The sequence below is a fragment of the Jatropha curcas genome, chromosome 11 (assembly GCF_041381405.1).
Source record: "Jatropha curcas cultivar XTBG-Jc1 chromosome 11, XTBG_Jcur_1.0, whole genome shotgun sequence".
NCBI classification, from domain to species: domain Eukaryota; kingdom Viridiplantae; phylum Streptophyta; class Magnoliopsida; order Malpighiales; family Euphorbiaceae; genus Jatropha; species Jatropha curcas.
The window spans coordinates 455,577-477,544 of record NC_143161.1 but is presented as its reverse complement, the minus strand read 5'-3'; the positions used below and the strand labels follow the sequence as shown (position 1 = coordinate 477,544).

At 34.2% G+C, this 21,968-nt stretch overlaps 6 protein-coding genes across 12 annotated transcripts; all 6 read right to left on the bottom strand.

Annotated features, from left to right (window-relative positions):
* Positions 1–7: 7 nt before the first annotated feature.
* On the bottom strand, positions 8–3,295 carry LOC105649349 (protein DETOXIFICATION 40). Of its 4 annotated transcripts, XM_020685420.3 has the most exons (8): positions 2,227–3,287; positions 1,707–2,120; positions 1,489–1,634; positions 1,340–1,396; positions 1,032–1,270; positions 825–943; positions 647–733; positions 8–505 (listed from the first exon to the last, which is right to left on the bottom strand). In XM_020685420.3, exons 1-8 carry the CDS (start codon positions 2,545–2,547, stop codon positions 449–451), a joined length of 1,440 nt encoding a protein of 479 aa, XP_020541079.2. In that variant the 5' UTR covers positions 2,548–3,287; the 3' UTR covers positions 8–448. The 4 variants fall into 4 exon arrangements, with proteins under 4 accessions (XP_020541079.2, XP_020541078.2, XP_020541077.2 ...); XM_020685419.3 differs by having other exon boundaries at positions 825–934; positions 1,489–2,120; positions 2,227–3,295; XM_020685418.3 differs by having other exon boundaries at positions 1,492–2,120; positions 2,227–3,292.
* Positions 3,296–3,505: 210 nt separating this feature from the next.
* On the bottom strand, positions 3,506–7,096 carry LOC105649348 (protein DETOXIFICATION 40). Its single transcript, XM_012235969.4, has 7 exons — positions 6,386–7,096; positions 5,651–6,282; positions 5,239–5,295; positions 4,874–5,112; positions 4,384–4,502; positions 4,191–4,277; positions 3,506–3,695 (listed from the first exon to the last, which is right to left on the bottom strand). The coding sequence occupies exons 1-7, from the start codon at positions 6,704–6,706 to the stop codon at positions 3,630–3,632; spliced, it is 1,521 nt and encodes a 506-aa protein (XP_012091359.2). The 5' UTR covers positions 6,707–7,096; the 3' UTR covers positions 3,506–3,629.
* A 478-nt stretch (positions 7,097–7,574) lies between these two features.
* LOC105649347 (protein DETOXIFICATION 40) lies at positions 7,575–10,714 on the bottom strand. Of its 3 annotated transcripts, XM_012235968.4 has the most exons (7): positions 9,851–10,445; positions 9,118–9,752; positions 8,979–9,035; positions 8,657–8,895; positions 8,434–8,552; positions 8,240–8,326; positions 7,575–7,893 (listed from the first exon to the last, which is right to left on the bottom strand). In XM_012235968.4, exons 1-7 carry the CDS (start codon positions 10,115–10,117, stop codon positions 7,846–7,848), a joined length of 1,452 nt encoding a protein of 483 aa, XP_012091358.1. In that variant the 5' UTR covers positions 10,118–10,445; the 3' UTR covers positions 7,575–7,845. The 3 variants fall into 3 exon arrangements, with proteins under 3 accessions (XP_012091358.1, XP_037496526.1, XP_020541087.1); XM_037640598.2 differs by lacking the exon at positions 8,240–8,326 and having other exon boundaries at positions 9,851–10,714; XM_020685428.3 differs by lacking the exon at positions 8,979–9,035 and having other exon boundaries at positions 9,851–10,456.
* A 268-nt stretch (positions 10,715–10,982) lies between these two features.
* On the bottom strand, positions 10,983–13,866 carry LOC105650100 (protein DETOXIFICATION 40). 2 transcript variants are annotated; one of them, XM_020685423.3, is made up of 7 exons: positions 13,282–13,866; positions 12,565–13,196; positions 12,431–12,487; positions 12,107–12,345; positions 11,344–11,453; positions 11,177–11,263; positions 10,983–11,099 (listed from the first exon to the last, which is right to left on the bottom strand). In XM_020685423.3, the coding sequence occupies exons 1-7, from the start codon at positions 13,573–13,575 to the stop codon at positions 11,034–11,036; spliced, it is 1,485 nt and encodes a 494-aa protein (XP_020541082.1). In that variant the 5' UTR covers positions 13,576–13,866; the 3' UTR covers positions 10,983–11,033. The 2 variants fall into 2 exon arrangements, with proteins under 2 accessions (XP_020541082.1, XP_012092374.1); XM_012236984.4 differs by having other exon boundaries at positions 11,344–11,462; positions 13,282–13,857.
* A 211-nt stretch (positions 13,867–14,077) lies between these two features.
* On the bottom strand, positions 14,078–16,726 carry LOC105649346 (protein DETOXIFICATION 40). Its single transcript, XM_012235967.4, has 7 exons — positions 16,192–16,726; positions 15,484–16,115; positions 15,354–15,410; positions 15,018–15,256; positions 14,810–14,928; positions 14,595–14,681; positions 14,078–14,404 (listed from the first exon to the last, which is right to left on the bottom strand). Exons 1-7 carry the CDS (start codon positions 16,519–16,521, stop codon positions 14,336–14,338), a joined length of 1,533 nt encoding a protein of 510 aa, XP_012091357.1. The 5' UTR covers positions 16,522–16,726; the 3' UTR covers positions 14,078–14,335.
* A 1,496-nt stretch (positions 16,727–18,222) lies between these two features.
* Positions 18,223–20,836, bottom strand: LOC105649344 (protein DETOXIFICATION 40). Its single transcript, XM_089715994.1, has 7 exons — positions 20,470–20,836; positions 19,759–20,390; positions 19,624–19,680; positions 19,290–19,528; positions 18,926–19,044; positions 18,745–18,831; positions 18,223–18,669 (listed from the first exon to the last, which is right to left on the bottom strand). The coding sequence occupies exons 1-7, from the start codon at positions 20,743–20,745 to the stop codon at positions 18,604–18,606; spliced, it is 1,476 nt and encodes a 491-aa protein (XP_089572120.1). The 5' UTR covers positions 20,746–20,836; the 3' UTR covers positions 18,223–18,603.
* Positions 20,837–21,968: the final 1,132 nt, after the last annotated feature.

Genomic DNA, 21,968 nt, shown 5'->3' with positions numbered 1-21,968 from the left:
ATACATGTTATATAACAACTGTCAAATCAAACCTGCTTGATTAATGATGATTTGAGTTCAATCAATTAGAAAAAAAACCCGGTTTATCTTAAAAATACTAAATACTCTGTCACTGGGTACATGTATGGCAGTCCTTCAATTTCTCCACTCCACTAACAGTAACCGGTTGGGGTCACGTTAGGCCAGACCAGCTCAACGTCAACCTTCATGCTTTATTTGTTTCCTGTTTGTTCTTTAATAACTACCATTGTTAAATTCATTCTCAAAATAGGGACACATGAGTACAAAGTGAGCCAATAAATTGGGCCATCATTTTCATAATGCGCCCAAAAGATCGAAGCCCATCCATTATGGATTGGGCTGCCAGCGGTTGAATAAATAAGCAGTCTGCTAATTAGGCCCATTTCAATATCCATCGCACATTCATTTTAGAGTATCTTCATTTATTTTAGAGTGCTTCCTTATTATCCTCCCATTTGTCCAATCGTATCTTAGCCTTCTCAACCTGAAATTGAAAGATACTAATTAATAGGTTTTGCTAATATGAATTTTATAAAAAATTTACACGTCAGTCTTTTTTTTTATATACAATTTTAAGTATTAAATGAAATATTTTTCCTACAAGCTTGTATGCTATAGAGATTACCTCTTTAATCCAATCAGTACGAAATGTTACCCATAATAAAATGAGAGTCTGCATAGTTGTTCCTCCTAGCATCCCAGACCATATTCCCTGAACTCATGAATTAGTAATAAAATTAGTAATTAGCAAGTAATATAAAAGTGTAAGATAAAATTATTAGAGAGGTAACTAAAGATTTTACCTTTGCACCAAAATCAAACTTAAAGCCAAGAACACATCCCAATGGAATTCCAACGAAATAATAGCATCCCACATTTACATACGCCACAAAGGCTTGCCATCCACACCCAACTGCCACCCCTTCACGTACAGTGACAAGATTAAGATAATCACAGCAATTAGCAAAAATTCTTTTGATTAAAAATGTAATTAGTAAAGAAAATCTTACCGGACAAAACTGGTTGAATCCCATTCAGTATGAGAGAGACAGCTAATAACGGACAAAGCTCAGAGACAGCCTTGGCTACGGTTTCTCCTTCAGTGAAGGCATAACTGATTACATGTCGTAGAGAAAGCACAACAACTGCTTCCATAACTGCAATTATCAGCGAAACCGAAGTCACCACAACAACTGAACATGCTGCTGACTTTGGGTTCCCAGCTCCCAGTTCATTGCTAACTCTAACACTGCAGTTCATAATTAATTAATCAGGGCAATCATAATTAATATATTATGAACTATTTCATTAAACTAACCTTGCAGCGGCGTTGAAACCGACGGAGACCATAAACAGCAACCCATATATACCCAGACTGCCAAGAAAAAACAAAAAAAAAAAAAAAAAAGTTGAAGAGTTGAAGATATTTTGTTAAATCACAGGTTTAACTAAATAGAGTTGTTTTACCACACTGAAAGGGCGTCCAAAGAAATCTCAGGATTTTTGAGGAGGCCAGAAATCAATACCAAAATCTGTAAATACCAGGTTTCCAAGCACAACATCACTGCCGACCCTGCTGATAATTTTACAAACTCCCAAAGCCCAGAAAAGGCCTGCAAGGTAAACCCATTCCATGTGTAGTTACACTTATCACTCTTCACTATATAAACAAACTGAGCACTCACAATTATCCACCATGACAAGCTCAACACTAGTGAACAACCTATCAATCCCAATCCCATCTTGTACACTGCAAGCCAAGTCAGTAATAAGTGGAGAATAAGAGTAGTTGCTGATATGATGGCACTTGGGTTTACTATGCTTTGTGATTGAAGGAATTTCTGAATTGGAAAATTCACAGCATAAGCGAAAATTTGTGGTATTAGTCCATAAACAAACACTGCTGCTGCTGATGCTACTGTGTTTGGTTCACCTAATAAAAGCAAAATTGGCTTTGATAAAAGGTAGATAATAGTTAATGGTATTCCTGTTACAGTGAGCACAACTGTTGCTCTTTGGAGATATGTCCCTAGCATTTCATGCTTGCGAGCTCCAAAAGCTTGCCCACATAGAGTTTCCACAGCACTTCCCATACCTAACTACAGAAAAGAAACATCAAACCAGGTCACTGATAATAAGTTTTAAACTCCGATCAGAGCATAATTAAAAAAAATAAAAATGAAAAACCTTTGAAAGTAATGTTACCATAAGGCCATAGGCAAAGAGTTGGATGCCGCTATTGCCAAGAGAGGCAGCAGCCAGTTGAAGATTGCCAAGGTGGCCAGCGAAGATTCTGGTTGACAAGGACATGAAATTATTGATCATGTAAACAAAAACAGCAGGTCCAGCCAGGCGGAAAAGGAGCTTCAGTTCAATTGCTGAAGCCAACATGATGCGCTTCAGGTAGGGTAATTCGGTGTCGTTTAGTACCTTTTCGAGCATGGAGTTCACTTCATTGTGAAGAGCAGCAGCAGGTTGAGAATGTGATTGTAGAATGGGTTCTTGGAGTTCATCTGGAGAATCCATAACTATTAATGTGTGATATAGGTGAAGAAACGTTATCAATGTAAGAGGATTGTTTTTTCCTTTTCTGCTCAACTCATTGCCAATCACCAGTTGACAGGAAGTTTTATAGTGTTTTCAGGTTAACATTACCAGGAAGTGAAAATTACTATTATCACCCATGAAATGACAAGTGTAGAATCAGAAATGATTCTTTAATGCTTTGCTTTTCAGTCTCTCATCTAATTGGTTAACTCATAGTGCCTGTCCAAATCTTTGTGCTTACATTACTTATGGAGTGCACTGTCGTCTTATATATTTGTTCTTTTTCATACATCAAAATTTTAAATGGATTATAAAATAAAGGATAATCAGTTAATTAACATATCTAAAGTATTTGTTTGAACATTCCAAACACTGAAAATATGTTTTTCTGTGGTTTAAAGAAACATATTATAACGTTATAATTTTTTTTTTTTTTTTGAGACATGATATCTCTGTTATTTGATTTTCTGGAAAAGTTAATTAAATATATTCTGATGCTCTTGTTGCATAAGTTTTTATGGCTTCTTTATGTCCGTATTTATTTAGAGGCACCTGATGTAGTATATACGGTTCTGTATAAGACAAATTATCTTATTCCATGAGAGCTACACAACATATATATATACGAATTAAATACATCTAGTCTAAATATTTCAAAATGGAAACTCAATATATATAGGCCAATAAGAAAGCTAGTTCTTTTATAGTAAAAGTAATTGCTTTTATTAAAAAAAAAAAAAAAGTTAAAAGTAACAAATTAATAAAATTATTATTCTATAATAAAAATAAAAAACGAGAGATTTCTACTTTAAATTCTTTTGATCGTACTAATATCAACGATTATATTAATTAATTGCGTAACCTATTCTTTTATATAGAATATAATAAATCAATAAATTTACTTTAATTAATTATTTTTAGCATGGAGAAATTCAAATTGAAGCATGTAAGTCTAATATTTTATTTTCATTGAAAAAAGAAAAAAAAAAAAAAAGACTCAATTCATGTCAAAATGTGGAAGTGGTTTGTGAATATCAAAATTCACGATGGATTGTGCATCTTCAATCGTTTTGGAGTGTTTGCTTGTCGTCATCCCATTTGTCCAGTCGCATTTTAGCCTTTTCAACCTGAAATACGAAAATGCTACTTTTTACATAATATTTGTAATAAATAAATTTATTCCATTTTCTACTAATAATTAATTCCATGCAAGCTTGCACAATTGTTTGTTTGAACTGATAATTATAAGCTCAGTAAATTTACGATTTATCTGTAAATTTTATAAAATTCTTCTTCTTAAACAGTCGATTTTATAAAATTAAAATTATATAGTTTTAAATGAAATTTTATTTATATAAAACAAATTCTTAGTATCTACCCTACCGGCCAGTCAACTCAAGAAAGTGTATAGAAGAGTTAGGTGAATTTTGGTGGTGCTTTCCTTTCAATTCTTACAGCTTTTCTGTTGTAATTAATGGTTACTGGTGAAGTATCCATGTTGATGTTGTTTCTTTTTATTAAAAGAGAGATTTCATTTCGATAAGCCAGACATGGAATTATAAATTTTCGATTCTAAATGCTATCAAATGGAATGACGAGCAGAGTATATAGAATTTAATTACCTCTTTAATCCAATCCGTACGAAATGTGACCCATAATAAAATGATAGTCTGCATAACTGTTCCTCCAATCATCCCGGACCATATACCCTAAACTCATAAGTTAGTAACCAAATTAGTTAAATAATAATAAACCTGTGGATGTTGTTCTGAAGATAAAATTATTACAAAGTAGAGAGGACATTAAAGGTTTTACCTTTGCTCCAAAATCAAACTTAAAACCAAGAACACATCCCACTGGAATTCCAACCAAATAATAGCACCCCACGTTTACATAAGCCACAAAGGCTTGCCATCCACATCCAACTGCCACTCCTTTACAATTGCAAGATAAAATCACAAGGATTAGGGTGTTAAATGAGAAATGCCGGTCGTGAGCAGTTCAATAAAAGTTCGCTCGAATTTGTTCGATAAGTTAGCTTTATTGAGGTGAGCTGAGCTCACAAATTAGCTTAATAAGCCAAATCAATTAAACCTATATTCAAATGATGCTGTTTCGATTTGATTGAGCTCGACTTTTGCTCGTTTATGGATATCAAGCTGAGCTTGAGCTTAGACTTTTGAACTTGGGTATATCCTTATCAAAGTGAGCTCAATGTCATCAAAGCTCGACACATTTACAGTCGTAACAAGGATTAGTGTATAAAAAATCTGCAATTATTTATCGAGTAAAGAAAGTTCTGTACCGGACAAAACTGGTTGAATCCCATTAAGTAAGAGAGCGACGGCTAATAATGGAGATAGCTCAGAGACAGCCTTGGCTACAGTTTCTCCTTCAGTAAATGCATAACTTATTACATTTCGTAGACAAAGCACAACCACTGCTTCTATAACTGCAATTATGAATGAAACCAAAGTCACCACAACAACTGAAAATGCTGCTGACTTTGGGTTCCCACCTCCCAATTCATTGCTGACTCTAACACTGCAATTCATAATTGATTAATTAGGAGAATCTAATTGAATTACAAATTTTGGTATAGAAAATTGATTTAAAATATATTTTAGGTAGTTAATAAATTTACCATTAAATATTTACATAAAAACTAACCTTGCAGCAGCGTTGAAACCGACTGAGACCATGAACAGCAACCCAGTTATACCCATACTGAAAGAAAAAAAAAATAAATAAATAAAATTATGTCACAGCCAGCCATTAAGCCATTACTAGAGAATACACATTTAGGTCAGCAAAAGGAATTTGGCAATTGTTCCCAAGACTGGCGGATCTAAAAATTTTTCATTATGGAATCAACATTTTCCCTCTTTACCGAAATCTTTTAATTTTTTTACATGAAAAAGTAGGTCAATAACAAAAAGATGAAGAGGGGTCAATTGACCCCATTTTGTTCCAAAAATTAATAATGAAATAATTGAACATATTTTATTGATTTTTTTAAAATCACAATATCCTAATGACAAAAAATAAAAATAAAAATAAAAGAAAAATAGAGTTGTTTTACCACACAGAAAGGGAGTCCAAAGCAATCTCAGGATCTTTGAGGAGGCCGGCAATTAATATCAAAATCTGATAATACCAAGTCTCCAAGCACAGCATCACTGCAGATGCTGATGATAATTTAACGAACTCCCAAATCCCAGAAAAGGCTTGCAAGGTAAACCCATTCCAGGTATACTTACACTTATCACTCTTCAGAATATAAACAAACTGGGCAATCACTATTATAAACCATGACAAGCTCAACACCAGAGAACAACCTATCAATCCCAATCCCAGCTTGTACACTGCAAGCCAACTGAGCAATAAGTGGACAACGAGAGTAGCAGCTGATATTATGGCGCTTGGGTTTACTATGCTTTGAGCTTGAAGGAATTTTTGTATTGGGAAATTCACAGCATAAGCAAAAATTTGTGGTATTAGACCATAAACAAACACTGCTGCTGCTGAGGCTACTGCCTTTGATTCACCTAATAAAAGCAAAATTGGCTTTGATAAAAGGTAGATGACAGTTAATGGTATTCCGGTTACAGTTAGAACAACCGTTGCTCTTTGGAGATATGTCCCTAGCATTTCGTACTTTCGAGCTCCATAAGCTTGCCCACATAGAGTTTCGACTGCACTTCCCATACCTAACTACAGGAAAGAAACATCAAAGTGATAACAAGTTTAAAACTCCAACCAGAACCTAATTAATAGAAAGACAATGAAAAAGTTGCTTTGAAGTTATATATATTACCATGAGGCCATAGGCAAAGAGTTGGATGCCGTTATTGCCAAGAGAAGCAGCAGCAAGTTCAAGATTGCCGAGGTGGCCGGCAAAGATTCTGGTGGACAAGGACATGAGATTATTGATCATGTAAACAAAAACAGCAGGTCCAGCCAGGCGGAAAAGGAGCTTCAGTTCAATTGCTGAAGCCAACAGGATGCGCTTCAAGTAGGGTAATTCGGTGTCGTTTAGTACCTTTTCGAGCCTGGAGTTCACTTCATTGTGAAGAACAGCAGCAGGTTGAGAACGTGATTGTAGAATGGGTTCCTGGAGTTCATCTTGAGAACCCATTATAGTGTGAAGAAAAATAGAAAAGAAAAGAGAATTGGTTGCGTTTCTTCAGCTGATTCCCAACTTAATAATAACATTGACAAGAAGTTTTACAGGCATTGCAGGTTCTTATTTATTATGGACAGACGTGTCGATTGTACAATTTAATGTAATTTCTGCTCATGTAAATGAAATTTACCCTCCAATTTTTAACTTTTGAGTTATGACAATATTGTTATAGGTAGTCAAATTGTTTCGTGAACTTATTGACATGACAAGTAAAGCCTGACTCCACCTGACTAAAAGAAAACAAATGGAACGACCTCATTCAAATTTTCAATAAGGTCAAGTGAACAGAAAAAGAAAATCTTTTGAACAAGTTCTTCATTTCTTCTCCATCTACATTAGAAAAACATCTGCACCTAAATCCTCTTAACATCTATTTCTCGTTCTTTTGAATGTTTTGGATGGATGTAAAATATGAAAAGGTAAAAAATAATGAAAAGAATAATAAGATTATCTTTTATTTTGAAAGGTCCATAACAGAGTGTATATAGGAGCAAGCAACAAATCAAAGCTTTTTTGCCAGCTTTCTTTCTGGAAATAAACTTTTGAGAACATTTATTGACATATTATGTAATGGAGTACCAAGAAAATGAGGTAAAAAATCTCTTATTGGTTGAATGGTAGACATGAATGGAGGTTGAAGGGGGAAAAATGGTCACTTTCAGACAGCTCAGGATAGCCATGGGAGACTATGTATTTTTCTACCAGTAGTAGTAATTGCTGATGTTTGTTTTTGTAATTAAGGGCATTCGAATATGGACAAACATCTACTTATTAGGACAACCAACAAACGGAAGAATAAAAAAGGAGTAGCTAAGGGAACTGAAATTAATATCTGCAGCAATCGCAATCCATTGTATTAAAAATGAAATCTTTATGTTCTTTTCTAATTTAAGCTAGATTATTTGAGAATCATAATATTTTGAGAATGTCATTTTGCTATTATATTTTAAAAGAAATTAATAAATTTTTCTTTCTTTTTTTCTTGAGAGAAAAATTCCCCAGTTAATGCTTCTTCTTCAAAATTAGTGGGATACAGGCATATCTTCAACTTGCAGAGATGAATTGATGCTCAGATGCTTGTACTTCAAAGATCAATTTAAATTATTCCATTTCTCCACACGGCTCTTTGCTTTCTCAACCTGAAAAGACAATCCAAAATTCATCCACCACTCAATTTTTCTTACATATCAAAAAAGGAGAATGCACTGTTCAAATTCTGACAGCCACAATTGGTTAAAAATATTTTATGTTAAAAAAAAAAATCTTAGATCAGATAATGAATTTGTTTAGTAAAATTAATTAGCTGACAGATATTTAATTAGTATTTCATCAAACGTTAAGAGATGTCCTCTCAAACTCTCAACTTTGAACTCTGGCATAAACATTATATTATATTATCAAACAGTATAAATAATAAAAATAGTATTTTTACTTAATTATCGCTGAACATGATCAATATAATTTGAAAAAGAAAATATTAGATACCTCTTTATTCCAATTTGTCCCGACAGTAATCCATATCAAAATAAAAGTTTGTATAAGAGTACCTCCTAACATCCCACTCCATATTCCCTAATCATCACAATAAATTTATGAGAACTTTAAAACTCTATTGTCTATATTATTTACTATTTAATTATGCAATAGACAAAAATAACTCTCAGTAAATAAATATTTACCTTTGCACCCAAGTCAAAAGTAAAGCCAAGAACACAGCCCAAAGGAATACCAACAAGGTAATAGCATCCCACATTAACATATGCAATAAATGTTTGCCATCCACATCCAACAGCCACGCCTTTAAATTTAAAATCAAACCCATATGATTTTGATTAATTAAACTCAGTAAATCAATAAAATTAAGCATTTAAATGTAATTATGTGTTAATTACTTATTCTTACCGGACAAAACAGGTTGGACTCCGTTGAGAATAATGGAAAGGGCCAAGAAAGGAGAGAGCTGTGTAACAGCATGAGCAACTCTCGTACCACTAGTGAAGATATAGCTCAAGCTATTGCGAAAAACAAGTACTAAAATAGCTGCAATGGAAGCTACGATAAAGGAGCTTGAAGTCACTATTATTACTGCAAATCCTGCTGATTTTGCATGTCCAGCCCCTAGTTCATTGCTTACCCTTACACTATTAACAACTAAAATTAATGACTTTTTCCAGTTAATAATAGAAAGATTAATATTTTGATGATAATAATTAAGTATACTAACCTTGCAGCTGCATTGAAACCCAATACAAAGGTGTATACCCATCCAGTTAGAGTCATACTGCATGAATTATCATTTTTTTTTTTATATGTTCTTTTTTCTTATACATTAATGGATGAAGCTTTTTAATTAATTTGCTTACCAGACAGAGAGAGAATCCAAGACAATCTCAGCATTCTTGAGCAACCCAGAAACTAAAACTAATATCTGAAAATACCAAATCTCAAGGCAAAGCATTACAGCAGAACCAGAGGACAATTTCAAGAAATCCCATAATCCAGAAAAAGCTTGTGATAGATTAAATCCACCCCATGTGGCTTTACACCTTTTAGTTTTCAAAATGTACACAAATTGTGCCAATACTGTTATCCACCATGACAAACTCAAAACCAGAGATGCACCCAACAATCCCACGTGAAGTATATAAATGGCGATCCAACTCATTAGGAGGTGAACGAAAAGCACACCGCCTGATATGTATGCACTGGGCAAAATTATGCTTTGAGCTTGTAAAAACTTCTGGATTGGAAAATTTGCAGCATATGCAAATATTTGTGGAATAATACCGTAAGCAAAAATTGCAGCTGAAGAAGCAATTTCTTTTGATTCACCTAATAATACCAAGATTGGCTTGGACAAGGCATATATGAGGGTAAGAGGTATTGAGGTTGCCATTAGTACAATTGTTGATCTTTGAAGATATATGCCTAGCATTTCATACTTTTGGGCCCCATAAGCTTGCCCACATAGCGTCTCCACTGCACTGCCCATCCCTAGCTACACATGCACGTAAATAATGCCGAGATCATATATATGATTCATACATAAGAATATATTTACTTATTCTAATACAATTTAATTCACTACTTAATTACCAGAAGGCCAAAAGCAAAAAGTTGGATTCCATTGTTGCTAAGGGAAGCGGAAGCAAGCTGAAGATTGCCAAGATGGCCGCAGAGAATTAGGGTAGACATGGAAACGACATTATTAAGTAAGTAAACGACAGCTGCTGGTGCTGCTAAGGAAAAGACTGTTTTCAACTCGAGCCAAGTTGCTCTCCGGGGCCTCTGAAAGCATGGAATTTCGGAATTAGATAGTATTTGTTCAAGTTCAGAGCTGACTGGCTTTTCATTATTGGCCATGATCGATCGATCGATCGTTGTCTTATATATCAACTGTTTGATATGTATATGAATAATTAACAAGTGATTGTTTGTACGGAAATTGTTGTTTTTTCTGAATATATTCAGTTAAATGAGGAGGTTGGTATTTTCTTATTTGAGATTTGAAGGTTAATATCAGAGCCTGTTAGAGCTGGTAATCCTCAGAATCTTTTAATTTCTAAAGAATGACGTTTCAGGAAATGGACGCTACTGTTTCTTCTTTCATCAGAATCAATTCTGTGAAGAACAAAATTAATGCGATTGCTTATAGACGTATAAATGAATCAATTCTGAGAAACAAGACAAAATCCAAATGTGGCTCTTCAGTGAACAAAATCGCCAGTATTAATATTGATTTTACTTGAATTTTTCTTTTTAGTCCAAATGCAAAATACATATACAAATTAAAAAATAAATAGCACAAGATTTACTGCAATTTATTGAAAAAAATGCAACCTAATATTAAAAATTCTTTCGAAATACAAAAAAATTCAAATTAACTAATAGTTTCAGTTTAATTTTATTTATTTTGAAAAAAAAAAGAAAACATCGACTTCTTGTGATAAAGCTATTGTTTCAGTAACTACCTGACATATAACCGCTAGTCTTCCAACTACTATTCAATATGCATGTCTACAGTATGTTATGAAAAATTTTAAAAATAAAAAAAGTAAGAGATTTTATCTGAATTCCGATTTTCTAGATCTTGTTGTTTAAAAAAAAAAAAAAAAAAAAAAAGTGAGATTCTGTCTGAAATCTGATTCTCCTTGATCGATGCAATGTTATGATTGATTAGGGAATTGGATTAATTAGGGTTTAAGATAAATATTTGGGTATAGATTCATTTTGCAAAAAGGCACAAATTAATCAAAAGCAAAAAGAAATGCTACTCATTTTAGTCCATAACAAGTGGCTCTGTAACATCATCCCATCTTTCCAAACGATCCTGTGCTTTCTCAACCTGAAAAGAAAACATTAAATTTAAATTTCTATTATTTATTCTAATTAGAAAAATATTTATTAATTTACTAAATTTACCTCATTATTCCAATCTGTCCGAAATGTAACCCAAAGTAAAATGGCTGTTTGAATAATAGTACCTCCTAACATCCCAGACCATATTCCCTAAATTTTTCAGAAAACAGATAAATTTATAAATTGAGTTTAATTAATAATAATTTTATTTAATTTCAAGAAAATAGTACCCTTGCACCAAAATCCAAGGTGAAGCCAAGAACGCAACCCAGAGGTATACCCACAAAATAGTAGCATCCTACGTTAACATAAGCAACAAAGGCTTGCCATCCACATCCAACTGCCACTCCTTTATCAAACAACTCAGTCATAGCAAAATAACATAATTAAGAGAAAGTCATTAATTAGAATATTAGAATTTAGAAAGACATGTGTAACTACCAATCAAACATTAAAAAAAAAAAAAAAAAAAAAAAAAAAAAAAAAAAAGAAGAGAGAGAGAGAGAGCAATGTTACTTGTATCTTCACTCTAAATTTGAAGCTTTTACTACCATATGCGATTTGATAGAGAAGAAGAACTGGTAGGTAACAGGGTTTAAGGTAGTTTTAGCGATTTTTATTAATAGTGTTTCGTAAGGTATTTTATATAGTAGTTTTTAGAGGTTGACGAGACTTAACAGCTAATTAAATAGTTATTTTTACCGAATAATTTCCTGCTAAATAAACTTAACAAATAACAGCTAGTAAAATAGAGTTAATACTTTCTAAAAACAGCAAGCATTGCCAAACTGAGTAGAAATATAGAAATGTTATTTTCCATTATTTAGAAAGCGAACAGAAACTAAGGAGTGAAGGAAACTAAATATTTCTTCCATAGCATGTAAATTAAATATATGCATTCAGGTGATATAAAAAAGGCTAACCGAGTAACGTACGATACATCGGACATGGTGATCATTAAAAATTAAAAGAAATTAGAAATGAAGTAATTACCTGATAAAACAGGTTGGATTCCATTTAGCAAGATAGAAAGGGCAAGGAAAGGAGAGAGTTGAGCTACGGCTTTGGACACTGTTGTACCGCTGGTGAAGATATAGCTCAAGTAATTGCGGAATATAAGCACCAAAATAGCAAATATCAATGCAATTACCAACGAGCTTAATGTTACTATTACAACAGCAAATGATGCTGATCTTGGATGTCCTGCTCCTAGCTCATTGCTTACCCTCACACTGTTTCACAAAAAACTTTTATGCTCTACTGCCAGAGGGGATTATACCTCATGGTTAAAAAAATAAATAAATAAAAGAAAATGACCTTGCTGCTGCGTTGAAGCCTACTGAAATCATGAACACCCATCCAGATATTGTCATGCTGCGTATATTCAAAAAAATAACCTGATCTTTCGAGTAAATTTCGCCTGGATTTTCAAAACTATTTAATTTGCTTACCAGATGGAGAGGGAGTCCAAAGTGATTTCAGCATTTTCGAGCAACCCAGCAATCAGAACTATTATTTGATAGTACCAAGTTTCAAGACACAACATTATAGCTGACGCAATAGACAGCTTCAAGAAATCCCAGAGCCCAGAAAAAGCTTGCCGAGTGAACCCAGTCCATGTTCGCTTGCACTTTGAGCTTGTCACTATATACAGAAACTGAGCTATCACTATAATCCACCAAGACAAACTCAAAACTAGCGATGCACCTAACAGACCCCAACCCAGTTTATAAATAGCAAGCCAACTCATTACGAGGTGAACCACAAGCGTTCCAGCTGCTATATATGCACTAGGAAAAACTATGCTCTGTGCTTGTAGAAACTTTTGGATTGGGAAATTTGCTGCGTAAGCATAAATCTGTGGAATAAGACCATAGACAAAAACTGCAGCTTGTGCTGCAATTTCTTTAGATTCACCTAATAATAGCAAGATTTGCTTAGAGAAGGCGTATATAAGCGTAAGTGGAATTCCAGCCGCAGTGAGGATAACTGTTGATCTTTGAAGATAAACGCCTAGCATCTCATACTTGTGTGCCCCGTAAGCTTGCCCACATAGTGTCTCCACTGCACTGCCCATTCCTAGCTGCGCATGCAAAACCAAGTTAATATATCTAGCTAATAATTTAATCGTTATGTTTATTTATTTATTGTTTTGGATTAATATGTACCATAAGACCATAAGCGAAAACTTGAATTCCAGTATTGCCGAGAGAGGCAGCAGCAAGCTCAAGATTTCCAAGATGGCCGCAGAATATTTGGGTGGACATGGAAACCACATTATTTAGCAAGTAAACAATAACAGCGGGGCCTGCTAATAGAAATAGTGTTTTTAGCTCTACCAGAACTGCACTTTTGAGTCGCTGAGAATATGATAACTCCATGTTAGACAATATATCTTCCAGTTCAGAGCTCACTGGCGGTGGCGAGTGCTTGCGAAGCAATGAATTTTGATTATTGGCCATATGGTTGATCTTTCTGTATGTTGAGAATTTCTCTCTCTTTTCCTTTATAAATAAATTATTGAACACTTCAGATTAATGATGGTTGTATATAAAAGGAGAATGGCGTGGTTGGTTGTAAAAAAGATGAGATAAAACGATCTATAATTTAGTGCGATCCTTTCATTTTATTTTTATTTTTATTTTTCTGGATCAATACATAAAGAAAAAAATATGGTTTACGCCAAAATCAGCTATTTCCCCATGAAAGAGACTAATCAGAAAGAAAAGGCCAATCAACCCCATATCTTTGTTTTGTACCATCTTTCTTCTATGGCTTTTTAAAGCAAACTAGTCTCTACCCATTAGAAATGTTATCAAATTACCAAAATATGCTTTGCGATTAGGTTCTGCAATTTCGGTGGGACTTGGGAGAATGGTGGCTGATATATCAAACCTGAATAACCTGGCACTACAAATCCCTAAATGCCTGTCAAAATATGATAAAATGACTGTAAAGCGCTAATTTCAAACGAAAAGTAAATTTCAAGAAAAAATAAAACATAATGAAGAATAGTGTCTCGATGTCATCAGATGTCAAGAAACAAATAAAACAAACAAAAAATAGAAGTAGATCCTTCAAAATCTTGAATGTGGTGTATCAATGAATGAGGAAGCAAGCAAGTTGATTCTTCAACGGATATTTCTACTTCTTGGAAAAGGAAGCATCTTTCACTTGCAAATCATTGCCTCAGAGAATTTTCTACCAAATGCTTCTTCACCTTCAATCCCGCGTTACAAGTGGCTCTGTCACATCGTCCCATCTCTGCAAACGAATCCTTGCAACCTCAACCTGAAAATTCCAAAATTTATCAGCCAAAATCAATTCATGCATCAACATTTTTTGGCCCCTAAATTCATAGCCTAGCTGAAAGATGAGAACTTTAATTATAGCAAGTAGAATTCAGAAATAGAATAATTTTTCCATAATAGTCAGCTGAGATTTTGAGTCTTGTTTTAAGAAATTGTTTGGATTAATTTACCTCTTTATTCCAGTCTGTTCGAAATGTAACCCAAAGTAAGATCAGAGTTTGCAGGATAGTTCCTCCTAACATTCCAGACCATATTCCCTATTTATTTCACAGTTGAAATAAATAAGTCAAAAACTCAAAATTATATACTATCAAAGTAGAAGAAAGAACTCTAATTTAAGGAAAAATTTTACAGTAAACAATTTGAAAATAATACATCCTAGTACCTTTGCACCCAAGTCGAAAACAAAGCCAAGAATGCCGCCCAAAGGAAGACCAACAAAGTAGTAGCAACCCACATTAACGTAAGCAACAAATGCTTGCCATCCACACCCAACAGCCACACCTTCAAAATAGTTATATATTCAAAGACGTTATGAACAGCAAGGAAGAAAGAGAGGTTAGATTTGCATTTGAAGTAATAAAAATGGTTACCAGATAAGACGGGTTGAATTCCATTCAAAATGATGGAGAGGGCAAGGTAAGGAGAGAGCTCTGCTACAGCATCGGCAACAGTGGTACCACCAGTAAAGATATAGCTCAACTCGTTGCGAAATACAAGGACAAGAATAGCAATGATCAAAGCAATGACAAAGGAGCTAAAGTTGACTATCACCACAGAAAAAGCTGCTGATTTAGGATGTCCAGCTCCTAATTCATTGCTTACTCTCACACTGTTATCAAAATCAAAATTTACTTTTTTTACTACATTATATCTGTATATGCTAAGATAATATTGCTAATTGAAGGTTTCATGTTGAGAAAACTGACCTGGCAGCTGCGTTGAAACCCACTGAGATCATGAACACCCACACAGATATAGTCATGCTGCATTAAAGTATGATCATGCTTTAGTTTTATGTATTTTGTATGGAAACTGATCTAAGCTTATTTTGCTTACCAGACGGAGAGAGAATCCAAGACAATTTCTGCATTCTTGAGCAAGCCTGCAATCAAAATCAATAACTCATAGTACCAAGTCTCAAGGCAGAGCATTACAGCTGAGGCAGTAGATAACTTCAAGAAGCTCCACAACCCAAAGAAGGCCTGCCAAGTAAATCCAGTCCAGGTACGCTTGCATTTTGGACTGACTACAATGTAGACAAACTGTGCTATTACTATAATCCACCAAGACAAACTCAACACTAATGATGCACCTATCAACCCCCACCCCAGCTTGAATATTGCAAGCCAGCTTATTAACAAGTGAACCACAAGCGTAGCGGCTGATATGTATGCACTAGGGAAGATTATGCTCTGAGCTTGTAAGAATTTTTGGATTGGGAAGTTGACAGCATAGGCAAATATCTGCGGGATAAGGCCATACACGAAAACTGCTGCTGCTGATGCAATTTCTTTTGATTCACCTAGTAAGATCAAGATTGGCTTAGAAAAGACATATATAAGCGTTATTGGTATCCCAGTTGCAGTAAGGAGGATGGTTGATCGCTGGAGATACACTCCCAGCATATCATACTTGCCAGCTCCATAGGCTTGGCCGCATAGTGTCTCCACTGCACTCCCCATCCCTAACTGCATAAAAAATGACATGGTTAATCATTTTATTGAACCCGTGCAGGTGAAAGAAAGTGTTATTAGGATTAATTACCATGAGCCCATAAGCGAAAACTTGGATTCCAGTGTTACCGAGGGAGGCAGCAGCAAGCTCAAGATTGCCAAGATGTCCAACTAGTATTTGAGTGGACATGGAAACGACATTATTGAGCAAGTAAACAACAATAGCCGGTGCAGCTAGATAAAACAGTGTCTTTAACTCCACCAAGGTAGCTTTTCGCGTTCGCTGTAAGTATGTGAATTGAGTGTTACATAATATTTGCTCAAGCTCATCGCTTACTACCTCGTAAGACGATTGTCTCCGGTTTAACATTGGTCGATTGCCCTCATTTTCATCATACAAGTTTTCGCTGTTGCCGGCCATCGTCTCCCACTTGCCCTCCCTCTCTCTCTCTCTCTCTCTCTCTCTCTCTCTCTTCCTCAACCTTCTGGCGTCTAGGACCCTGCTTTCTTTTAATAAAGTTTTGCTTTTTATGCTGCTTTCTATCCAAACAATGCTCTGTTTTATTTTTCAACTAAAATGAACAAACATTATAAACGAGCTGATTTTATTTTTTATATAACAAGATGTTTAATCCCCTCCCTTTATAGAGTATAAAGATTTGTTATCATTTCAGTGTGCTTCTGAGAAATTAAATTTATATTTCACAGTTACATAGATTAATTAAACTCGCTTATTATCCAAATCGACACCTGGACTGCAAACAAACCGATTAATTTAGCATCAGCCATTGGATCCTTCACAAATTTATCAATTAAAGAAATGGAGTGAGATGGCAGGAGTCTGGATTAGTTGAACAATTGAAGTTTGGAAAAGTACTGCTGTGACAGTTAGATTTGTATTTGTCAGGTTGCGTTGGAAGTTGATAATTTGGATCAGACTTTTCACGTGGGACAAGACAATAGATTATTAACATTCTAATTTAAATGATTTATAACTCATATCATAACAAAAATCTCAACTTCCGAACAAATATTAAACCTAACTTTCAAGCGGGCCAAACTCAGTTGACAACCGTGATCATGATGATGGATATGTTGATTGCATTTACAGTTTCTCGTCCATCGGTGGCTTAAAAAAAAAAATAAATAAAATAATCTTTTTTTTTTACTGTAATTAGAAGGTTTAATCCCTTTAGGCCTTAAAGCGAAAAGATTTTTCGCCCTCGCAACATTATCGAACTTGTATTTTTATTTTTACGAGAATTAAGATCGCTTACTATCCCAATCAACGTTTTCTTAATTTTACTCCTTGTTTTTTTTAAAATAAAATTAATTTTATTTCAAAATTCGTTACTCCTTTTCTTACGAGTGATTTTAATGAATCAATCGTCTACTGAAATAAAAAAAATAATAGTAAGTAAATGGAATTCTCAATACCACTAAAGCTTGTTTTGATCAATGATGCACGCAATTTTATTTCATCTTTAGCAAGTGAAAAATTAGCAAGCTCAAACTTCAAAGTCGGATAATGAGACCGAATTTTTGTTGGCATGAATTTTTTCAAATATTTATAAACATGATTTTGGTTGGTAAAATTAGTGCTGTAAAAATGGGTTGTCCAGGTCGGTTCAACCAGCACGGGCTCGATCTCAAAACGGGCCGAGCCGAAAAAGCTCGGTAAAAAATAGCCCTCTCATACTCAAGTCTGGCCACGAACCGTCCCGAACATGTCCGTTTTGAAAGTTCTTTTTTTTCTTTTTTTTTTTTATTTTACTGCTTTTTTGAATTTTTATTGATTTTGTATGTCCATTCAAAGAGCCTTGACGTGGAAAAAATAGGAAAATGTCTCTAAAAATTGAATCTAGAACCAGCGAAAGTTTATCGACCATGGTTCCAGTAGGCTTATTTTCCTTTTTATTTTAAAATTGTATGATATGTATATATATATTATTCTAATGCGGGCCCCACGGACCCATCCGGATCAGTACACACGGGCTTTTGTAAAAAACGGGCAGGGATAAACCTGTTTTGACAATACTAGCTAAAATCACCAAAAACTTTATTGAATTAATGCTTATATCTATATGGTATAATTGTAAAATATAAAGTAAAGAAAATATAATTAAATTAAGAGTATTATTATAATTTACTTATTCTTTATAAATTTATTGAAATACGATTATTCCAGTAATTCCAGTAATCCTAAACATTAATCAAATGAATCCATCGTCTTGCATTCAACTAAACTAATTTAAAAAAAAAAAAAAAAAAAAAAAAAAAAAAAAAAAAGAGTTTAAACGACATGGCGCTATGGAGCATCGACATGCCATGATAGTTACCAGCTTGCCGTTGCGTTGTTAAAGAGAAATATAATTGCGGCGGCTGATATGGGCAGGACAAGTTTTTGGTAAGCACACGGATAAATCTGGAGTTACATATCCCAACTATTCAAGAAAAATAAAAATGCACAAAAACCAACTCCTCTACACATACAAATCAAACACTATTTGTCCAAAAGTGGCTCCTTCTTCTCATCCCATGCGTTGAGCCTATTTCTGGCAATTTCCACCTGATAATTTCAAAATTAAAATAGTTAAAAACAAAAATATGGTCATTTCACAATTTCTAAATTACCAATATTTACCTCTTTATCCCAATCAGTTCTGTAGGTGACCCACAGTAGAATTATTGTCTGCAAGAAAGTACCTCCTATCATTCCTGACCATATCCCCTACAAATGCAACAAATTCAAAGCTGGGTTAGGGTTCTTAATTTTTAGGCACTTAATTATCTAAATTAACAGATTAATGGAAGTATAATAATACCTTGGCACCAAGGTCAAACACAAAGCCAAGAATGGCTCCCAATGGAACTCCAACAATGTAATAACATCCTACATTAACATAAGCCACAAAAGCTTGCCATCCACATCCGACAGCCACACCTTTCACAATTCAAACATTCAAAATCAATAAGTTATTAGATATTGTCTGATAATAAATTGCTACAAATTATGATATTCTCCCTCTATTCTCAAATATTTATTACCTTTTGAATTTTTACATTCCTTACGAAAATTATTCAATTCGAATGAATTGATTATATTAGTCTTAGTTTGTCTAAAGTTTCTAAAGTTTCAGATCTTTAGAATAAATGAAAGAAGAAGTAAAAAATATATTAATATCTTACCAGATAAAACAGGTTGAACACCGTTGAGAATGAGAGTAACAGCCAAGTAGGGAGTGAGTTCAGAGACTGCTTTAGCAACAACTTCACCTTCAGTGAAACCATAGCTAATAACATCACGGAACACCAAAACAATAATGGCCGCGATCACGGCAATTATAAAAGAAGATGAAGTCACTACAATAACTGAAAATGCTGCTGATTTTGGATGCCCAGCTCCTAATTCATTGCTCACTCTCACACTGTTCTTGTTAATCATACAAAAAATTTGTTGGTTACTCGCAAAATTTAATAATTAAAACCAAACTGATCGTTAAGGCCATAATCAAATACAGACCTCGCAGCTGCGTTGAACCCAACAGAAATCATGAATACCCATAAAGATATGGTCAGGCTGCAAGAAGAATTAAATCTCAAATTAATGAACATATATAATAAGAACAAATAAAGAGATAAAAGTTTATTTAATTACCAAATAGAGAGAGAATCCAAAGCGATCTCAGCGTTCTTAAGCAGCCCAGCAATGAGAACTAACACCTCGAAGTACCAAGTCTCTAAGCACAACATTACTGCAGAAGCAAGAGACAGCTTGAAGAAGCTCCAGAGACCAGTAAAGGCTTGCCAGCTAAAACCTTTCCATGTGTGCTTACACCTTTTACTTGTTACAATATAAACAAACTGAGCCAAAACCATAAACCACCACGAGAAACTCAAAACCAAGGCTGCACCAAGCAAGCCCCAGTTAAGCTTGTATAATGCAACCCATGTCAATAACAAGTGCAATATAAGTCCAGCGAGTGATATGTATGCACTTGGGGCTATTATGCTTTGTGCTTGCATGAATTTTTGTATTGGAAAATTGACAGCATATGCAAAAATTTGAGGGATTAGTCCAAACACAAAAAGTTCTGCTGCTGTTGCTATGTCACTTGGTTCACCGAGTAAAATCAAAATTGGCTTGCAAAACACATAGATCAAAGTTAAAGGGATTCCAGTTGCCATTAACAGAACAGTTGATTTTTGCAAATATACTCCAAGCATTTCATATCTATGCGCTCCATATGCCTGTCCACATAGTGTTTCGACTGCACTTCCCATTCCAAGCTGCAGAACAAAAAGAAGTTTCAATCAATAAATTTAAAAATTTATTTAGTGATTGAGTGAAGTTGACATATATACGTACCATGAGGCCATAGGCGAAAACTTGGATACCGGTGTTGCCAAGAGAAACGGCGGCGAGTTGAAGATTACCGAGATGGCCACAGAAGATCTGAGTGGACATGGACACTACGTTATTAAGCAAATAGACTATCACTGCTGGAGCTGCAAGATAGAAGAGCAATTTCAGTTCAACCCATGTAGCTGATCTGAAGCGCTTAATAGGGCTCGAATTGGTGTCTGTTAGTATCTGTTCTAGCTCGGAGCTCACTCCTTCATGGCCAGAGTCTTGAGGGCTCATTTTCTTTGCTTTTAAGTTGTCTGTCTCTATCTCAGGTCTGGAGAGGTAGCCAAAGCTTAGTCCTTCATTCCATGAAGTGGCAGTACATTTAAAAGGGAAAAAACCTTTTAATTGATTAATTAAAAGAAAGTAGGTGTGATTACAATTATTGATTTGTATTATATTATTTAATGACCATTTCTATTATGAATTTTGGAGTGAATACATAATTAACAACGCAATTAACAACAAGAAAAGGAAGGGCCGGTTCAAATTGAACCGAGGGTTAGTATTAGCCAAAAGAACCATTGACCCTTATAACAAATTATAAGTAGGAGATTTATTTAATCCATTTATATTATATAATTTATTCTGCAATTCAATTAAATTATATATATGGGTGCAGGTTTGTCGGGCAAAGATCGAATTTTCACGTGCCAAAACATTTATTACATGCATCCATGCATGATTCTGCCTATACCTTAATGAAACATAATATATTACCTTAATTTGGAATTATTATAAATATATTTTTTTAATGGAAATTATTAAAACCTAATATTTCCCGCTTAAAATGGGTCAGGTCAAGATCCGGAAGTTAATGGTGTAAGTAACATGATTTATTTAAAATTAAAATTAAAATTAAATGAAGTCCAAGATTCAAAATGATACCTCTTCCATTTTAAGCTTTTTTTTTATTCTCAATTATGCTGGAAGCTGAATCTCTTTCCTCTTCAAATGATTCATAGATAATATTAAAAGATTGATTGTTTTCTTTCTTCTAATAAAAATAAAAATACGAGGAGGAACGAATATTATTCAGATGAAAGGACTTCCTCCTGCTGTATGCGCCACATCGTTATTTCGATATCCATTAGGCTTTCTATATATTTTGCAGATATAATACCATGAACTTAGGTGATGTTTAATTGAGAGTAAGTTGATTAAGGAAGTGCAACTTTCTGAAAAGTGCATAAAATACTTGTGTTCGGTTTGTATTATTATTCTACTGGAAAGCAAATCGTTCAACTTCTCTTGCACAAGAGAAGTAAATTCCTTAAATATGGATAGATAAGTTACACTTCACTAATTAAGTGCAGTGCATTTATCAATTTATCATATTATTTAAATTCAATCAAATTTATATTATGAATATTAATGTAATTTATAATTTGAGAATAATTTGCTTCTTAAGAAATTGCATTGCAAACCAAACACACATAAATTATACCTGGTGGAAAATA